Here is a 16,766-nt window from a genome sequence, read left to right as displayed (position 1 = left end):
CTTTACAAGTAAACCACTTCTTGAGCCAATTGCCTGCACAAATGTGTGGGATTTCTTAACTGCTCACACCACCGCAAACACATCTTTCTTATGTAGCAAGTATTATACGTAAGCCTCCTGGAAGAACCTAGGAGTAAGGCAGAGGTACCGCACATGTATTTTAGTCTATGTCAAGCCAACCACACACCAGTACTCGCTGGTAACTCTAGAAGCCTGCATAGGAAAGTACTAAATCTTTGGAGTAGGCCCAGTTTTACCACTGATGTCTTTGAATCATTCTCTGTACTCGTGCTCCCTTCTTGGTCATCTTTCTAGAAAACAGAGCTTCCATCAAGTTTCCTTACAAACATTGCATTCTTTTACACCACCCAAAGACAACAGGAAATAGCTGGCTTTGGCAAATCTTCAAGTATTCTGATGAAACGTATTTTTTTACTGTACACCTAGTACTGTGATTTTATGCTGTTTGTGCTCTGTGACATTTCTGCTGAATTTACATTTTTCTTTCCTTGTTACTCAGCAATGCTCGTTTTACATGTTAAATACATTTTCAGCCTCTCACTAGATTCAGAATAATCTTTGCAAATGCTGTCTTTGAAGGAATTCCTCTACTTTTGATTTGCAAAACAAATTATGCACCACTATTCAGAATAAAGTGCTCTTTTCAACAGTCAGGTGCATTTTGGTGAATACATTAAGAAAAGAAAATCGAAGTTTACATTAGGAACAATGCAAATACATAAAGAGCAATAGCAACATATTTTAACATTGTACAATTATTTTCGTTTCATCTTACTGATAACATCTTCTGAGATAAGAGATCACTATTCTGACAATACAAGATTTTAAATCTTATGTCAGTCATATTGATGGAAAGTGATATATTGAACTATTATTTTATCAGCCACTCCCTTGAGGGCTGGTCATACATACATCCCACACCCATCCACCACAGACGTCACGAGTGATGTGGGCCTGCTAATAAAAGGGCCCCAGTGAACCTTTTTGTGGCTAGTTAATTAAGTATCACCACTGTGTCTGTGTCTTGATTCACTGAGCATGTGGGCATAGGGCCCATGACTTTACAATGGCAACAAAGGGTTCCGACCCCATGCCGTGCCACTTTGCAAGACTCTGTGATTGAGGGGGACATTTCGGTCAGCATCCTTGCTGCTGTCTGCTTGAAGACGTGGGCTCCATGGCACCTAGCACAGTGGGAATCCGTTCCTCGTGAGGAAGGAGGAAAGTGGGGAGATGGGTCGCCTCATACAACTCGCTACACCTGCTGTCTGTCTGCTACCCACACCTCCAGTTAGAGCTGCTGTCAGCCGGCAGGGAGAGAGAAATCCCATCAAGAGACACCTCAGGGGCCCACAAGGTGGGAGAGCGTATGCTGCAGCCAGCAGAGCTACTTGATGAACCCTGCTCAGGCATTAGTTGAGAAGTGTGGCAGTGCGCCTGCCAGTCGTGCGATGTAGAAAACACTGCCCATCCCTAATGTAAGAGCAGCCGCGGTCGGTAGTGGGATGACCTGCAGGGTGGTGACGTGGAGAGGGGGAGCGGCAGGGTGGAGGGTGGTAGTGTATGGATTACGGAGTTTTACAGGTAAGTAAACATATAAATAAATAAAACAAATTTCGTTGCGTGCACTGCATCACCAAATGTGATGCAGTGCGCGCAACAAAATTCGTTTTATTTATTTATACCCCTCACACAACTAACCGGGTATACCGAACAGCTCTTCACCGCTCTTGCCAAGACCTGAAGCCAAACATGAGAGGAACATTCAGTCCAGGTGCTAAGAGCACCACGCGCCCCTGGCTGTCATTTGTTTGCCAGCAGAGATCTCCCGCACCAACCTGGCTGGCAAGGAACAGGGCCCCGCCTGCTGGAGTAAGAGAGGCCGCTCCTGCAGTGAGCAAACTGCAGCGCCTTAGTGCTTTAAATGGGCCGGTACTCACCGGTACAGAGTACCAGCACTTTTTAATTTTCGCCGCTTGAGTACCGGAACTTCTCCTAGGATAATGAGAGTACCGGTTCTCATGGGGGCCTTGCCTAGACACAGGTGGTGCTCCTCATTTTCTCGTGCCTTGGCAGCACTTTTCACACGACTTGATCTGATTCTGCAATCCTGAGCTGAGATCGCACAGGAACGCCAGAACAGCAGATCTTGTCACCTGGAAATCACAAAATTGTTCTGCTTCTCTGTAACTCTTCCAGCAGTGTGGGGCGGCAGGGTGTTTTGTTTAACCTTTGATCCTGCACAGTAGGAGTTGAGAGTCCACCATACAACTAATGGACAAGGGCATGGGGCGCATTCTTCAGGGCAGTACAGCTTTTAAGCGTGCCATTGTTTTAAATGACTGTAAATGTTAGTTCATTAGCAATTTAAATCAAGCATTTTTACTTGAATGTAAATCCCTGCACTTGCCGCCAATTTTACGATTACCATCAAACAAAAAAACACTTCAAAGGCAACACAATTTTATTTTGATTTGGTGCATTTAAACCGCTTGTTTCGTATGGGAAACCATGCTTAACCCAAATGCGACAGGCAGCGCTATGGAATGCTTTAGACTTTCAGACAGTTCTGGATTTTAGCTGGTAATGCTTTTGCATGCTGGGACTCGTAGTTTTCCTTTCTCATTATAAGTAAGGGTTTCCTAAAATTCCAGCATGCAAAGCTTTGATGGCAACATTCAGAGACGGTTTTGAACATACCCTTATTATTATTAGGGCCATACCATAGAACAGATACTTCCATTTTATTTACTTTACACGTAGATTTCTTGCATATAAAGTTTGGAAAGGTTGAAAACCTAGCCCCACCTGTGGCTCCTCCTCTAGTCCCGTCCAACACTCCTCCCCCCAGTCCACCGCTCCTTTTGGTGAGTACCTGCACTTATTTTTTTCCATCTAAAGCACTGCATCTCCGGAGTCCATGAGGCCTGCAGCATCAGCAAAACTGCTGCTGCCGCATGAAGTTGTTGTAGCACCAACTGGCATTCACTTGCGGTACTGCACCCGGCCTGATGAGCTAAACTTTTGAAACGGTTATGCCGCCTGGCATCACAAAGAACCTACTGTTCCCCTACTATGAAATGTATAATCAAATGAGAAGGGATTACTTGTCCTGCTTTAACCTGGGTTTGCAGGTAGCGTACTTCTGTCCCAATTAAAAAACTCTCATGCACGTGTCTGATGTTAAGCGCGAGCGGTATATCTTGATTCTCCGCTTTTTAGACTTGTGTGTGCATAATCATGGGGTTAGTGGTATATGCACCCTCCACCAGGAGGAAAACCCTTGGTTACAGCAGTAGTGATTAGTGATAGGGAAGTGTTGTTCCGTGAAAGAGTAAAAAGGCTCGTATACCCTGTATCTCCGATTTTAATAAAACAGGGTGCGAGACTATTAAAATTGTGGGTGTGTGTATTGAAACAATTGAGGTATCTCACACACTGGTATTCATTGTTCTAAAAAGGTCGACATGTTTCAGCCCTGATTCGCCAGCAAGGGTCGGTTGGGCTTTCTTCAGGACCAAGTGAAGATAGAGACCAAGGGCGTCTCTGTGATGGTGATAACATTAGAAGAGGATTGTATGTTCAGATGTAGTGAATGGTGAAGGGCATATTAGTCCTTCTCTATTGGTGGTCCCGTAGGTACCTTAAAACGGTCCGTGGCGTGCTGTCCACGGAGCCCTCGATGGTCTAAGGAGCTTTCTGCGGTCCTGTCAGTACTGTGCTGACTCTGCCATTGGGGTCCCGGTACTATGAAAGCCTCAGTGTGAGTGCCACCCCTAAACATCCTATGAGCATCGTAAGTAGCAGGAGTGCTGCTGTCCCTCACAGCAACCTCCACAGGGTGAAGGAATTGTGCTGCATTGCACTCTACATAAGGACTACTAAAAAAAGAACTGAGAGAGACCTGCCAGGTCCTGAGAACAATGTATGCTGAGCCAGGTGGGAGGCTGCGCCAGGCCTGTTGTACATTAGTGCTGCATGATGGCCATCTGCTGCCACGGAGGAAAGAGAGGCGCCTGGGAATGTGCACATTCCCACTAGAGGGAGCCCTTTGTGGACTGCACCAAGTGCTATAGTGCAGCTCTGCCAAGTAACGCATGGGGCACCAACACCCATCCCAAAAGGGAAAGGCTCTGGAGTCTAGCACCACACTGGCAAAGGAGCAATAGAGACGGCCAGGCCCAGAGACGCACAGACATTCTCTGAGCCTGACTCTGCACCACCAGAGCAAGAGTAGACACAGGCATACAGGAAATCAGCAGAGCGTTCCCTTAACCCCTTCCACGCTCATGACGAGCTCAGCTCGTCAAGAGTTACGCCTGTCGTACGCTCATGACGAGCTGAGCTCGTCATGTAACGCGGCTTTTTGCAAATGTTAGCGCTCAGCGGGAAAACCAGCAGCGCGCATGGGGTTAAAGAGACTGATGCAGCTGCAGTAAGTGCCTGGTTGCCCAGCAGATGCCCGCAAAAGAGATGATGCACATCTTAAGTGCTCTCCAGAGAAAAGGCGGACGTAAAGTTCTAGCATGGTCCGAATGCAGAAAGAGAACATCTACACACCTCAACTACACTAGCACTCCCCAGCAGTCAGCAACAGTCTATTCATGGAGTGCCCCCAACAGTGCCTTGAGACTGTGCCACACATCGGCCCATTACAGGCAGGAGGAGAGCCACACATCCCCATGTGGCAAGCTGAGAGAATTTGGCACAATGCCACATCATGAAGAAAAAGAGTGACAATCCTGTCACCCTGAAGAACCAGACAACCACAGGTGCACTGGAGACATCAACAAGGGGATAAGAACGAGGACTTGCACCTCTACAAGAGTGCACCCACAGACACAAACTAGCCACAGAGGTGGAGCGACATCCCTGGAGATAGCTCAATGAGAGAATCATTTGTAAGCCACCAGCAAGCGCAAAGTGGGCCTCATAATAAAAGGTCCCGAGTGCATGTGTGTGTGGCCAGTTAGGTAAGCATCCCTCCCTCGAGGCACGACAGGGGTAACAGGGGGCTGCGCTAGGCCCCTGAGAACCCATTGTATTACGTACCTTTAAAACTGTGTATACTGTACTAACGCTCGTAGAAGTATATATAAAACATTTCATGCATCAGATCTTTTAATGACAGTAGCTTTAAGTTCACAACCATTTGAGGTTCTATAAAAGTATAAATTAGTTGTTTCATAAATTTGGAATATATTCTGTGCTTGAGCACCCTGAAGCCACCTCAATGCCATGCACCTGCCATACATATCACTCGTGCTGTGGGTTACTATAAAAATAATTAGGCACACCATTTTCTGATGAAGTGTACTTAAATCTGTGTACATATTTCATGCTTTATTGCGCTATTAAAAGGTGCACCTATAATTATTCCAGAAGTAAACCAAAGCGAGCGAAAGTGCAGAAGATTCACCGTCAGCAGTTCCAGTTCCAAGACGACCAGATCACCAGCTGCAGGTTTCCAGACCTGGCTCTCGGACTGGCGAATCCAGACGTGTCTGCGGGAATGGAGGTGGTTTTAGTAGAAAGGAAACCAGACGACACGAATCAGCGGTGGATACACAAAGCAGATGACAGGTACTCATATGGCACTCTTATGTACTGCAGCAGTGACCATCACAGTATTTCTATACTATTCCATTATAGTCACTGCATACATCCATAGTGTAGTTCTACTTACTAAATTGGTTTAAATGTTTTTAATGATTTATTTGGTTCCCAGCAGATTTGTTTAACGCTTATTTTAACTATATTTATTGGTGCGGAAATGTTATATGTACTGTTGTGCTTTTATGGTCTGTTTACAAAGATCGAATAAAGCTGTGTGATCTGAACTGAACATCCAATAAAGTTTTCTCTGAATCACATTAACCTATATTTTTCCAAATCTTTATTTTTGGATGGATTAATATTATATACATGTACATCTCTGGTAGCAGTATAAAAAAGAACCTGTCACTTGGGGCCACATGTATCAAGGCCAAATGGGTTCGCAAACGCCGGAATTCGCAAAATGGTATGTATGAAACAATTTGGGTGCAAAATAAGGAATAGCAAAATTTGCCATTCCTTATTTTGCGATTGCATTTAAGGAATCGCAAATTTTGCGATTCCTTAAAAGCAATGTATCAAGGAAAAAAGAAATTCCAAAATGCCCTAAGGAATCGCAAATTACAACCAACTTCTAGTTGGTGGTAAGTTGCGAATTCTTCTAAAAAAGCATTTTTTTAAAAATCCAAAGGTGCCATGTGACGCTCATACATGCCCTTAGGGCATGTATGTGCGCCATATGCGCACACATGTCATTTTCAGGAGTGCAGCAGGGTGTTCTTGAGACAACCCTGCACCCTTGAAATTATTCTCAATTTGCGATTAGCAAATTGCGAATCGCAAATTGAGAATAATTTCACATTCATTCCTATGGGCCTCCTGGCCCATAGAAATGAATGGGAAATTATTCATTAATTGCGATTAGCAATTTGCTAATCGCAATTAAGAAATTTTAAGGAATCGCTAAAAAATAGCGAATTTCAACATACATACCATTTTGCGATTTCTAAATAGTGATTCCTTAAAAATCGCTATTTAGAAATCCCAAAAGGGTATGTTGATACATCTGGCCCTAATTCCTTTATTCCATTCTGGTTGTGAAATCCATTCCCTATAAGAGTAGAAAAATACTAAGGGCCACATCCAATAAGCATGTGAAAAGCAGGCCACTGAGCAGAAATGCAAATCGTGTATCAACATTGACAGCGATATCTAGCGTTACAGCTCTTTCTACTAAACTGTTTCATCTTAGCCAATGAGGATACCTGTATGGCAAATATTTGTTTCTCACGCTGCTGTAGTTCATTATTTTTTAGATGAATGTCAGCACACATTCCAAACTACAGCCGTTTTTGAGAGAGATTTATATTTAACTAGATTTAGTACAAAATAAACTGTATACCAACGTATTTATTTTCACTGTGCACTTTCCATGTTCACTCTAACTTGCTTCAACCAATAGATCTCGTTCATGAGAAGTTGCGATGTGTAAAGTTGTTAGAAGTTGTGAGCAGTCCTCCAAGTCATAACTTCGCATTTTTTGTTAAATTCTCTGCAAGCTTTGCGAAGATTACAAGATAAAATGAAAAAGGCAATTCTGTCCGACCTTCGGAAGAACTAGAAATCACTCCTGTGGCTGTGCGGGGATCACGAGGGCTTCTTTGCTTTGCGTCAGTCTCATCCGAACCCCCTCAACGATCACTTCGGCTTCCCCACCAACCACTGAGCCCCTGGCTGGAGCTGCTTCTTCTCCTCCTATCGCTGTTTTTTTCCAACATGCAGAATGTGATGTCACACCTTTAAGGGCGGGATATCCTGCATGCTGGGACACAACCCACTGGTGCGCCATATGCTGAGAAGCATGCCTTAGTGAAGACAGGAAAACCTCTCCCACTTTCGATGAGGCATAGTAGCCAAACTATACATGGATTTGTGGGCAAAGGTTTTTCTCATTAAATCGCTGCTAATCCAATTGACCATGGACCTTAGGAGGGTTGGGAAAGAAAGTGATTCTGTTACCATAAATAGTAAGCAAGATGATGGAAACGTAATTGCCAAAATGTCAATAAAGTGAGCTATTGCCCTTTTATAATTTCTCTTGCTGAGGAAATTTCAGTTAAAAAATGCCCAACTGAGATCATTAGAGGGCTAGGGAGGAGCTGTCCCCGGGAACTGGTTTTGAGTGACCTCAAAGGAGGGTTTGCCATTATCATAGACACACCTCTGGGTGGGCTCAGGGATCCCAGAGCAGGTGCAGAAAAACTCTGCCATGTTAGATTTAGGTAGAGAATGGCACTTTGGGATAGCTTACAGTAAAACACACAGAACGTGCTGCAAAAGAGGGTAGGGTCACCCCTGGGACTTTTTACCCCAATGGTTAGGGAGTGGTTAGGAGATTACCCCACCCATGGGATGGCACTCGGCATAAATGTGACACACCCAGTGCCCTCATCAGAACATCCCATAGCCTGTGGAGGACAGTAAAAGGACTTTACTTGCTGGTGTCACTTGTGTGGAGAACTCTGAGGGCTGGACTTGCTCCCACTGGTACTCGGGAATGAGAAGTCGACTCCAAAGGTCAGTTGGCTGACCTCCTCTTAAGCTACAGGAACACAACAGGTGCATGAAGCCCACTTTCCTTAAGAGCCCAGTTCAACTGTTCCAACTGCAACTAGTGGCTTCTACGAGAGTAAGATGAGTATGGGGTTGGAGGAGCACACCTATTCACTATCAATGTATCCATTATATAATTCTTAATATATGGTGCTACTGTGAAATACTTGCTGTCTGACCAAGTAGCGTAGGGAAATCTTGTCGATCAAGTGTTCTTTTAATATAAGTATCGCTCCATTAAGGGGACTTATGAGAATGTTGCATAATTAAAACGATACATTGCATATTGTATACCAATATTGAGGAAACAATGAAAGTCAACATTGTATTGCTTGTTTAAGCCTAAAATGTTGTTTTGTTAATGTCATTAGGATTGAGTGTTTGGAATTATTATTTGTATTAGGATGACTTTGAAGAAATGAGTAGGGTCTAATGACCCAGTGAATAGTGCACAGTGCATGCAAGTCACAGTTCTTGATATAACTTAGTTCTACGAGAGTAAGACATGACCTCGAAGTGGTGTTCCTAAGGTCATAGGGGCCTTAGATAAGAGTCAGAGTGTACTCATCCTACCTAACCCTAAAAACTGGGACTTAAAAAATGTTTCAAGGCCTTTTGCTTGGAGACCCAACAGAAGACAGCACCAACCTGTCAAGCTGATCCGCTGAGGGTGCATCACCGGTGGGCCTGACTTCTCTGTATTTATCCACAGCAGCAAATCTGATTCAGGTGGCCCGCCTCTGACTGGCATCAAATGGTGTTGAGCCCTACTGGCTGCAGTCTGTAGCCTTATCCTATTGAAGAAATATGACTTCCAGAAGAGAGACTATGTCAAACAGTAGAAATCTTCACTGAACCAGAGGCTGAGCAGCCTCTAATCGATGTTGACAGCTTCCTGGTGGGGAACTCCAGACTTTGGCATGCAGAGCTTTTTCCACCTTCATTCCGGGTTTCACTGAGACCATGTCTCTACCAACCAATTGTTGATGACCTTGTCTGTGGATCCAGCCTCCTGCCATGTCCCGCTGAGAACTCTACCTTCTCAAAAATCTTCTAAGTCACAACAGGTGACTTTGATTGTGACTTGCTTGGGCCTTGTAGCCAACCTAGAATCCATTGAGGTTGGCCTTAAACCTTACCTTTGTCCCAGTTTTGTGTGACCAGTTGCCTGTGGTTTGCACTTTGCATTTTTTAGAACTAAAACTTCATTCATACCTCTAGTTACCTTTGTTGGATTTTTTGCGGGTTTGGACTTATTCGTTCATTAAAATATGCTCTATTTTTATAAATTGGAGTGGGCAGCACTGTGTCATTTTCTCGTAGATGAGGCCCTATGTTTTCTGAGTTTTTCACATGAAGCAGATGTCGATGACCCCACACACAAGACTTATACTGTGCACAAGAATCCAGCAGAACAAAGTTCAATATCAGGGAGGTAAAAAAGAAAGAAAGACATAATTCAAGTAAAAGGAAAGAAAGAAGGCAAGGAAAGAAAAAATGCAAGCGAGAAAGAAAGCAAGAAAGAAACAAAGAAACAATACAGGGAAGGAAGAAACAAAGAGGGAAGGAATAAAGAAGGAAAGAAAGAAGACAAAAGGCAAAGAAATACAAGCAGGAAGGAATGAGGAAAGGAAAATAAGACAGAAGCAAAGAGAAATAAAAAAGAACACAAGAAAGAACGAAAATAGATCAATAAAAAGAGGGAAGGAAGAAAAGAGAGAAGGTAAGTGAGTAGGAAAGCAAGAAAGAAACAAGGAATATGTCTGCATGTAATGCACTGGTGGTATGTAAAGCACTCTGATACCCGATTCGGGTCAAGTTCGCGCTATATAAAACTCTGTAAAAATAAAAAAAGGAAAGAAAAAAAATAGAAAGAAGGAGAGAAGGAATAGAAAAAGAAAAGGGACAAATAAAGGCAAGAGAGAAGGAAAAGAAGAGAGCATGACAGAATGAAAAAAGGAACAGAAGGAAGGAAAGAAAGAAATATCAAAGAAAACTAAATAAAAAAGAATGAAGGAATGAAGAAAAGAAGGAAAGAACACTGTAAAGGCAAGAAATAAAAGGAAAGAAAAGAAAAACAAACTGGAAAAGAAAGAAGAAAGAAAGAAAACAAAACAAGAAAGAATGAAGAAAAGAATGAAAAAAGGAACAATTAAAGAAAGACACCAGGAAAGAAAAAAAGTAAGAAAGAAAAAAGGCAAAACAGTTTAGAAAGCAGGAATAATTTGAAATTCATGAAAGAAAGAGAGAAAAGGCAGAAAAGAAAGAAGGGAAGAAGCAAAGAATAGAAATGGAAGGAAAGAACAAAAGAAGGAAAGAAAGCCGGAATTAAAAAAAAAGTAAGAAGGAAAGAAAAGATGAAATGCAAGAGAGAAAGTAAGCAAGACAAAGAGGCAAACATACAAAGAAGGAAGGGAAGAAACAATGAGGGAAAGAAGGAAAAGGGAAAGAAAGAAGAAAAAGTTAGAGAAATGCTAGCAGGGATGGATAAGAAAAAGAAAGGAAGAAGGATGCAAAGAGAAAAAAAAGAAGGCAAGAAAGAAAAAAGAAAGAAAGAAAGAAAATAGATCAATAAAAGGAAGGAAGGAAGAACAGAAAGAATGCAAGTGAAAAGGAAAACAAGAAAGAAAGAAAGAAAAGAGAAAAAGAAGAAAAGAAAAAGAAGGAACAAATAAGAAAATGAAAACAAAGAATAAAAAATATAGGGCAAGAGAGAAAGAAAAGAAAAAAGTATGAGAGAAGAAAAGAAAGAAACATAAGGAAGGAAAGAAACAAGGAAGAAAAGAAAGAAACAAACAAACAAACAAAGTGGGAGAGGTAAAGAAAGAATGAAAAAAGAAAGAAAGAAAAAAGAAAGTAAAAAGAGCAAAGAAAACAATACCAATGAATCATTCAATCCGTCTGCCAGTGGCTCGTTCCAGGTCTTGGCTGCAATGTGAGAGAAGGATCTTCCACCTGCTCTGGCTCTGTGGATGCGCGGGGTTTCGGCCAGTGCGAGGTTGGAATATCGGAGGTTTCTTTTGGGTACATGGAAATTGATTCTGTCGTTGAGGTATTTGGGTCCGTTGTTGTGTAGGCATTTGTAAGCGTGAGTGAGGATTTTGAAAGTAATTCTTTTGTCCATGGGGAGCAAGTAAAGACTTCGTTGCTGTTGACTGAAGTGTTTGTGTCAGGGGATGCCAAGGACGAGTCTGGCGGCGGTGTTCTGTATTATCTGGAGTTTGCGGAGTAGGGACTTGTTGATGCCGGCGTGGAGCGCGATTCCATAGTCCAGTCTGCTGGTGATGAGTGCGTGGGTGACTGTCTTTCTTGATTCAGAGGGCATCCACTTGAAGGTCTTGCGGAGGAAGCAGAGGGTGTTGAAGCAGCTGGAGGTGATGGTGTTGACCTGTCGGTTCATGGTGAGCGATGAGTCAAGTACGATGCCGAGGTTCTTGGCGTGGTCTGAAGGGGTAGGTGGGCTTCCGAGGGTAGTCGGCCACCAGGTGCTGCCCCATGCACAAGGGGTGGTACCAAGGATGAGGACTTCTGTCTTCTCGGTGGTGAGCTTCAGGCAGCTGTTGGTCATCCAGACTGCGATGTCTTGCATTCCTTTCTGGAAGTTGAGTTTGGCAGTGGTGGGGTCTTTGGTGAGGGAGAGGATGAGCTGAGTGTCGTCGGCGTAGGATATGATGTAGAGGCCGTGTTGTCGGACGATGTCTGCGAGGGGGGACATGTAGATGATGAAGAGGGTGGGACTCAGGGATGATCCCAGTGGGACTCCGCAGGTGATTTTCATGGGGTCGGAGAGGAAGGGTGGGAGTCTGACACTTTGGCTTTTTTGGGTGAGGAATGATCGGATCCAGTCAAGGGCTGTTTCATTTATGCCTGCGTCGTGTTGTCTGGTGACTAGTGTGCGGTGGGAGACGGTGTCGAAGGCCGCTGATAGGTCGAGTAGCATGAGGGCTGTGGAGTGGCCTCGGTCCAGGAGGGTGCAGATGTAGTCTGTGGCAGGGAGAAGGGCGGTCTCTGTGCTGTGGTTACTTCAGAATCCGAATTGGGAGGGGTCAAGGATGGCGTTTGTCTTCAATGAATTGTGTCAGTTTCCTGTTGACTGTTTTCTCTGCAACTTTTGCTGTGAAGGGGAGGAGGAGCGAGATGGGCCGATAGTTCTTGATGTCGGTGGGGTCAGCTGTGGGCTTCTTGAGAAGAGGTCTGACTTCTGTGCGCTTCCAGTCAAATGGGAAGGTGCCTATTTTGAAGGTGGAGTTGATGGTGCGTTGTAGTTCAGGTGCGATGTGAAATGAAAAATGTAAGAGAGAACAAAAGCAAGAAAGAAGGAGGGAATGAAACAAACAAAGATGGGAAGGAAGAAACGAAGAGGTGATGAATAAAGATGGAAAGTGAGAAGAAAAAAAGATGAAGGAATGCAAGCAGGCAGGAATGAAGAAACGAAAGAAAGAGGGAAGCAATGAGAAATATAAAGAAAGAAGGCAAGAAAAAAAGAAAGAAATAGAACAGATCAATAAAAAGAAGGAAGGAAGAAAAAGAGAAGGAAAGCGAGTAGGAAAGCAAAAAAGAAAGAAAGAAAAAAGAAAAGAAAAGAAAGAAGTAAGGAAAGAAAGAAAAAGAAAGCTAATGAAAAGAAAGAAAGAAAAATAAAAGACTAGGGAGAAGGAAAAGAACAAAGCTTAAAAGAAAGAAAATAGGCAAGAGTGAAAAGCAAGATAAAATACGAGAAAGTGAGAAAAAAATGCAAGAAAGAAGGAGAGAAGGGAGGGAGGATGGAAAAAACAAGGAAGGAAGGAAAGACAATTGAAGGAAGAAAGCTGAAAAAATATGGAAAGAAGGAAAAAGGAAGGAAAGAAGGAAAGAGAAGTAAAGAAGGAAAGGATAAAGGCAAGTAGAAAAAGAAGCAAGAATAGTAAAGAGCCCCGGGGAACCCCACATGTGACTAGTTTCCAGTTTCATTCAAATGTACCTATCTCAATCTCTTGGCTCAGTTGGAAAACAATGAGCAATTCCAGTGCAAAGCTGTGTGTACTATTCTGTCATAGCCTTCGTATGATTTTGTAGGATCTGGTGATCATCAACCATTCTGCTTGTTCTCTCTGCAAAGAAGGAAAGAATGAAGAAAGCAAAGAAAAGAACAAAAGAAAGAAGGAAAAAAGAATGTAACAAAATGAAAAGAAGGAAAGAAAAAGACAAGAGCGAAAGAAAGCGAAAATGAAACAAAGAAGGGAAGTAAGAAAGAAAGATTGAAAGGAAAAAAGAAAGAAGGAAAAAAGAGTTCCCAGTGCTTCAAATTAAACGCATGAAGGATGGTTAAATTAAACACAATAAAGGCTGGTCTTCTACCTGAACAAAGTTTAATAAAGAGCAATTGGTGAAACTGAGCCCAGAATAAATGCATTCCGTAGAATTTTCTGCTTGTGAATTCACATGCATGATATTAAATATTTCAGTTTGTGTACTTCTTGCATGGCAAAAAGAGGATAACTTAATAGAGAACAGTTTAAAAAATACCAGCCATAAGTTAAACAAAGTACAATTTGAAAGTAATATAGCATAGGAAGGAGACAGGAACTGGTAAAGTTGGAATGTGCCATGTGATCACGTTTGGTTGAAATGATCTGGCTGGGAAGGGAACTACCTTGTCTGTGGATGTGCTCATTGTGAGAGAGCAAAATACATTTACTTAAAGTAAAGTTAACCCATGACCTAAGTAGGTTGATCCACTGCCCCAGGCTGTATGCTGTAGTGGATGGAAGTTAATGTGAATGACCTATCAATCAACCAATGGATGAAGAGAGGGGACTGAAAGTCCCTTTAAGTAATACTATCATGCACATAACTTTAGTAAAATCAAAAGGTCTTGGCTAATCCCAGACCTAAAAAGGAGGCTTAAGTTCCACAAAATGAAAATGATTCTGTTCCAGTTTGTAGTCAAAACATCCAGATCTGCATCCATCGCGACTGGGTATTTGTATGCGTTTTCCATGCACTCATGTTGCAAGGCTATGAATTAATTTTTATAATGTTGGTGAACTCTTGAATCATATAAGATAACCTTTATGATGAAAGGTCATCAGGAAAAGGAGGCTGTGTTCCCTTTTAAACTCATGGTCACAACAAATAACCCATTTTCTAGATGTTGTGATGTGTAAACCTTCAGTGGAAACCAAACACATTCTTTATTTCTTTAGGTCTGGCATACTGCTAGATTTAGCTGTCTTTCTCCAGCCTCATGTAATCAAAAAATAATAGATTACATTGATAGGCATAAACTATACAGAGGGGATCTAGGCCAGCCCTCCTTATTTTTTGGTGTGTTCAATTGTCATTGGTATTTTGCTTCTGTCTTCCAAAGGCTATAGCATTGGGCAGTGGGTCAGCCCACTTTAGCCACCAGAATTCCTGAACTAATTGAGGCATTTTTTTCTGAATACGTGCACATCTGCCTAACTTCAGACCCATGCCTGGTTGTCTGATACTTTACTTTGCAAACACGTTTTTGTTCATATTTTTAAACTTTTCAAATGTATTGTCTTCTTTTTGTCTTTTATGTCTTTAGGTTACTTAACATTTTCTTTGCACCAGGACATTTGCCTGTGGTCTGCATTAAACTAAAATGGTTTTATGGAATCAGTTTCGATTCCATGAAGGGAACTATGCCCAGGTGAGGTGTGGGAAGAACGGCGAACTCTCGACCCGTTTCCCCGTATCCAGGGGGGTACGCCAGGGTTGTGCCCTAGGCCATACACTCTTTAGCCTTTATATCAACGGCCTGGTGGATGAATTGGGTAGAGTTAGGGACAGTGATGCCCCGTGGTTGGCTACTGGCCGGGTGCCCGCTCTGATGTTCGCGGATGACACCTTGTTGTTGTCCCGAACATCGGCGGGCATCCAGCGGGTTCTGGGTGGGTTTGCAACCTTTTGTGCCTCGCGGGGATTGGAGATAAACTTGGAAAAAAACAAGTTTATGATATTCAACCCCCCGAGGCGGACCCCCCCGAACTCTGTTTTGAATGGCATCCCACTCGAGCGGGTGAAAACCTTTGTATATCTGGGGGTCCTGCTGTCCGAAAACTTTGATTAGGGTTGCCAGGTATCTAGATCCGCCCTGAAACTCTCACAGATCATAGGGGGTATCGGCAAATTTTACAACACAACACAACACAATTTAAACCAGCTGCCCCTGTTCTTGAGATATACAGAACCCAGGCAAGGACAGCTGCTATGTATGGAGCAGAACTTTGGGGGCATAAGAATGCATTGAGCCTACTAAAGGTTGAGCAGGCCTTTATGAGAAATCTGGTGGGTTTACCTAAAAGCACCCCTTTGATACCATTGCGTCTGGACCTGGGTCTCGAGTTTATTAAAGAACTGATAGCTGCACGACCCCTGCTTTTCTGGAGAAGACTCTGGTCCGTACCGGAGCTTGTAGACTACAGAGCGGAATTTGTTGCAGTATGGGGGCGTATAAAGAATAAAAATATTCCCTGGCTACTTCACATCAAGGCCCTCTCCTACCAAATTGGCTTGCCTCAACTGTGGGAGTCCCCTGAGGAGAGTTGCCCGAGGTTGCAGAGGTCTGAGTTGCTGGCCTCCATAAGACACTATAGCCTTACAGTGTTATACTCTTCAACAACTCTGGGAAGGCTCTCCACTGAATTCCTGCAAGTTAAAATTGCACCCAAGAGAGAGGAATTTTTAGATTTAGTGCAGCCTGCCCTTGCAAGGAAACTATACATTCAACTAAGACATGGCTGCCTCCCCATTGGGGCATTGACTTCTAAATGGGCTGACTCAGAGGAGGGAACCTGCCCAGCATGCAGCAATAGTACAGAAGATATTGCACACATTCTGTTCTTCTGCCCGGCTTATAGTAAAACACGGAAATGCTGGTTGACACCGCTGTGCAGGAACCTGGGACTTAAACAGTGCGCACAGGCCTGTAGAGTTCTAACATATGACACTTCCCCTCCTATTATCTTTTCGGTTTCCCGCTTTCTATATGGCATGTGGCGCAGAAGAACTATTTTTACTATAAGGAAGTAACCTGGACATTAGTTCACCTTTTGATAACTTACTGTTTAATAACTTTTTAAAGTGTTTTATTATTGGATTTTATTACTGTGCTTGTATATATTTTATCTGCACTTTTATGGCCAATGACCGAATTAAAGTTATCAAAGAAAGGAATCTGTTTAGTTTTAAGCAGCCTAAGTACGTCTGCATCCGAGAGAACACCTATGCTGATCTTTTAAAATTATATGCAAAGGGTATTTTTGTTTTAATTTAGCATTTTAATAGTAAGAATATAGCCACCATGTTTAAATGGCAGAATCTTTCTTATTTAGTCTTTGCTTTTATTTTTGGGGCATACAGTTGTAATACAAAACAAATGTAAAAAATGGGCTAGACCTATTGGCTTTGCCAGCACTTCTTTAATGTATTAATTTGATAACGTTTACACACAAAAAACAGAAGATGACCTATGGTTAAAAACTGTTTATGACAATAATGTTAAATAGTTACAGAAATAGTCTCATGTAGCAATTAGTTAAAAGTATGCAGTGCTTCGAAATGATCCT

General features: G+C 42.7%; 1 protein-coding gene across 1 annotated transcript in view; it reads left to right on the top strand.

The window, feature by feature from the left end:
* DCDC1 (doublecortin domain containing 1) overlaps positions 1 to 16,766 on the top strand; it is a 1,658,417-nt gene that overhangs the window by 1,481,549 nt on the left and 160,102 nt on the right. Inside the window, exon 25 of the mRNA XM_078683738.1 lies at positions 5,404 to 5,604. Within this exon, the coding sequence (XP_078539864.1) occupies positions 5,404 to 5,604 (201 nt within the window). The remainder of the gene's footprint in view (positions 1 to 5,403; positions 5,605 to 16,766) is intronic.

This window comes from Lissotriton helveticus, chromosome 3_1 (assembly GCF_964261635.1).
Source record: "Lissotriton helveticus chromosome 3_1, aLisHel1.1, whole genome shotgun sequence".
NCBI lineage: Eukaryota > Metazoa > Chordata > Amphibia > Caudata > Salamandridae > Lissotriton > Lissotriton helveticus.
Note: the sequence above shows the minus strand (reverse complement) of the source record. Positions and strands in the feature narration are given on the sequence as shown.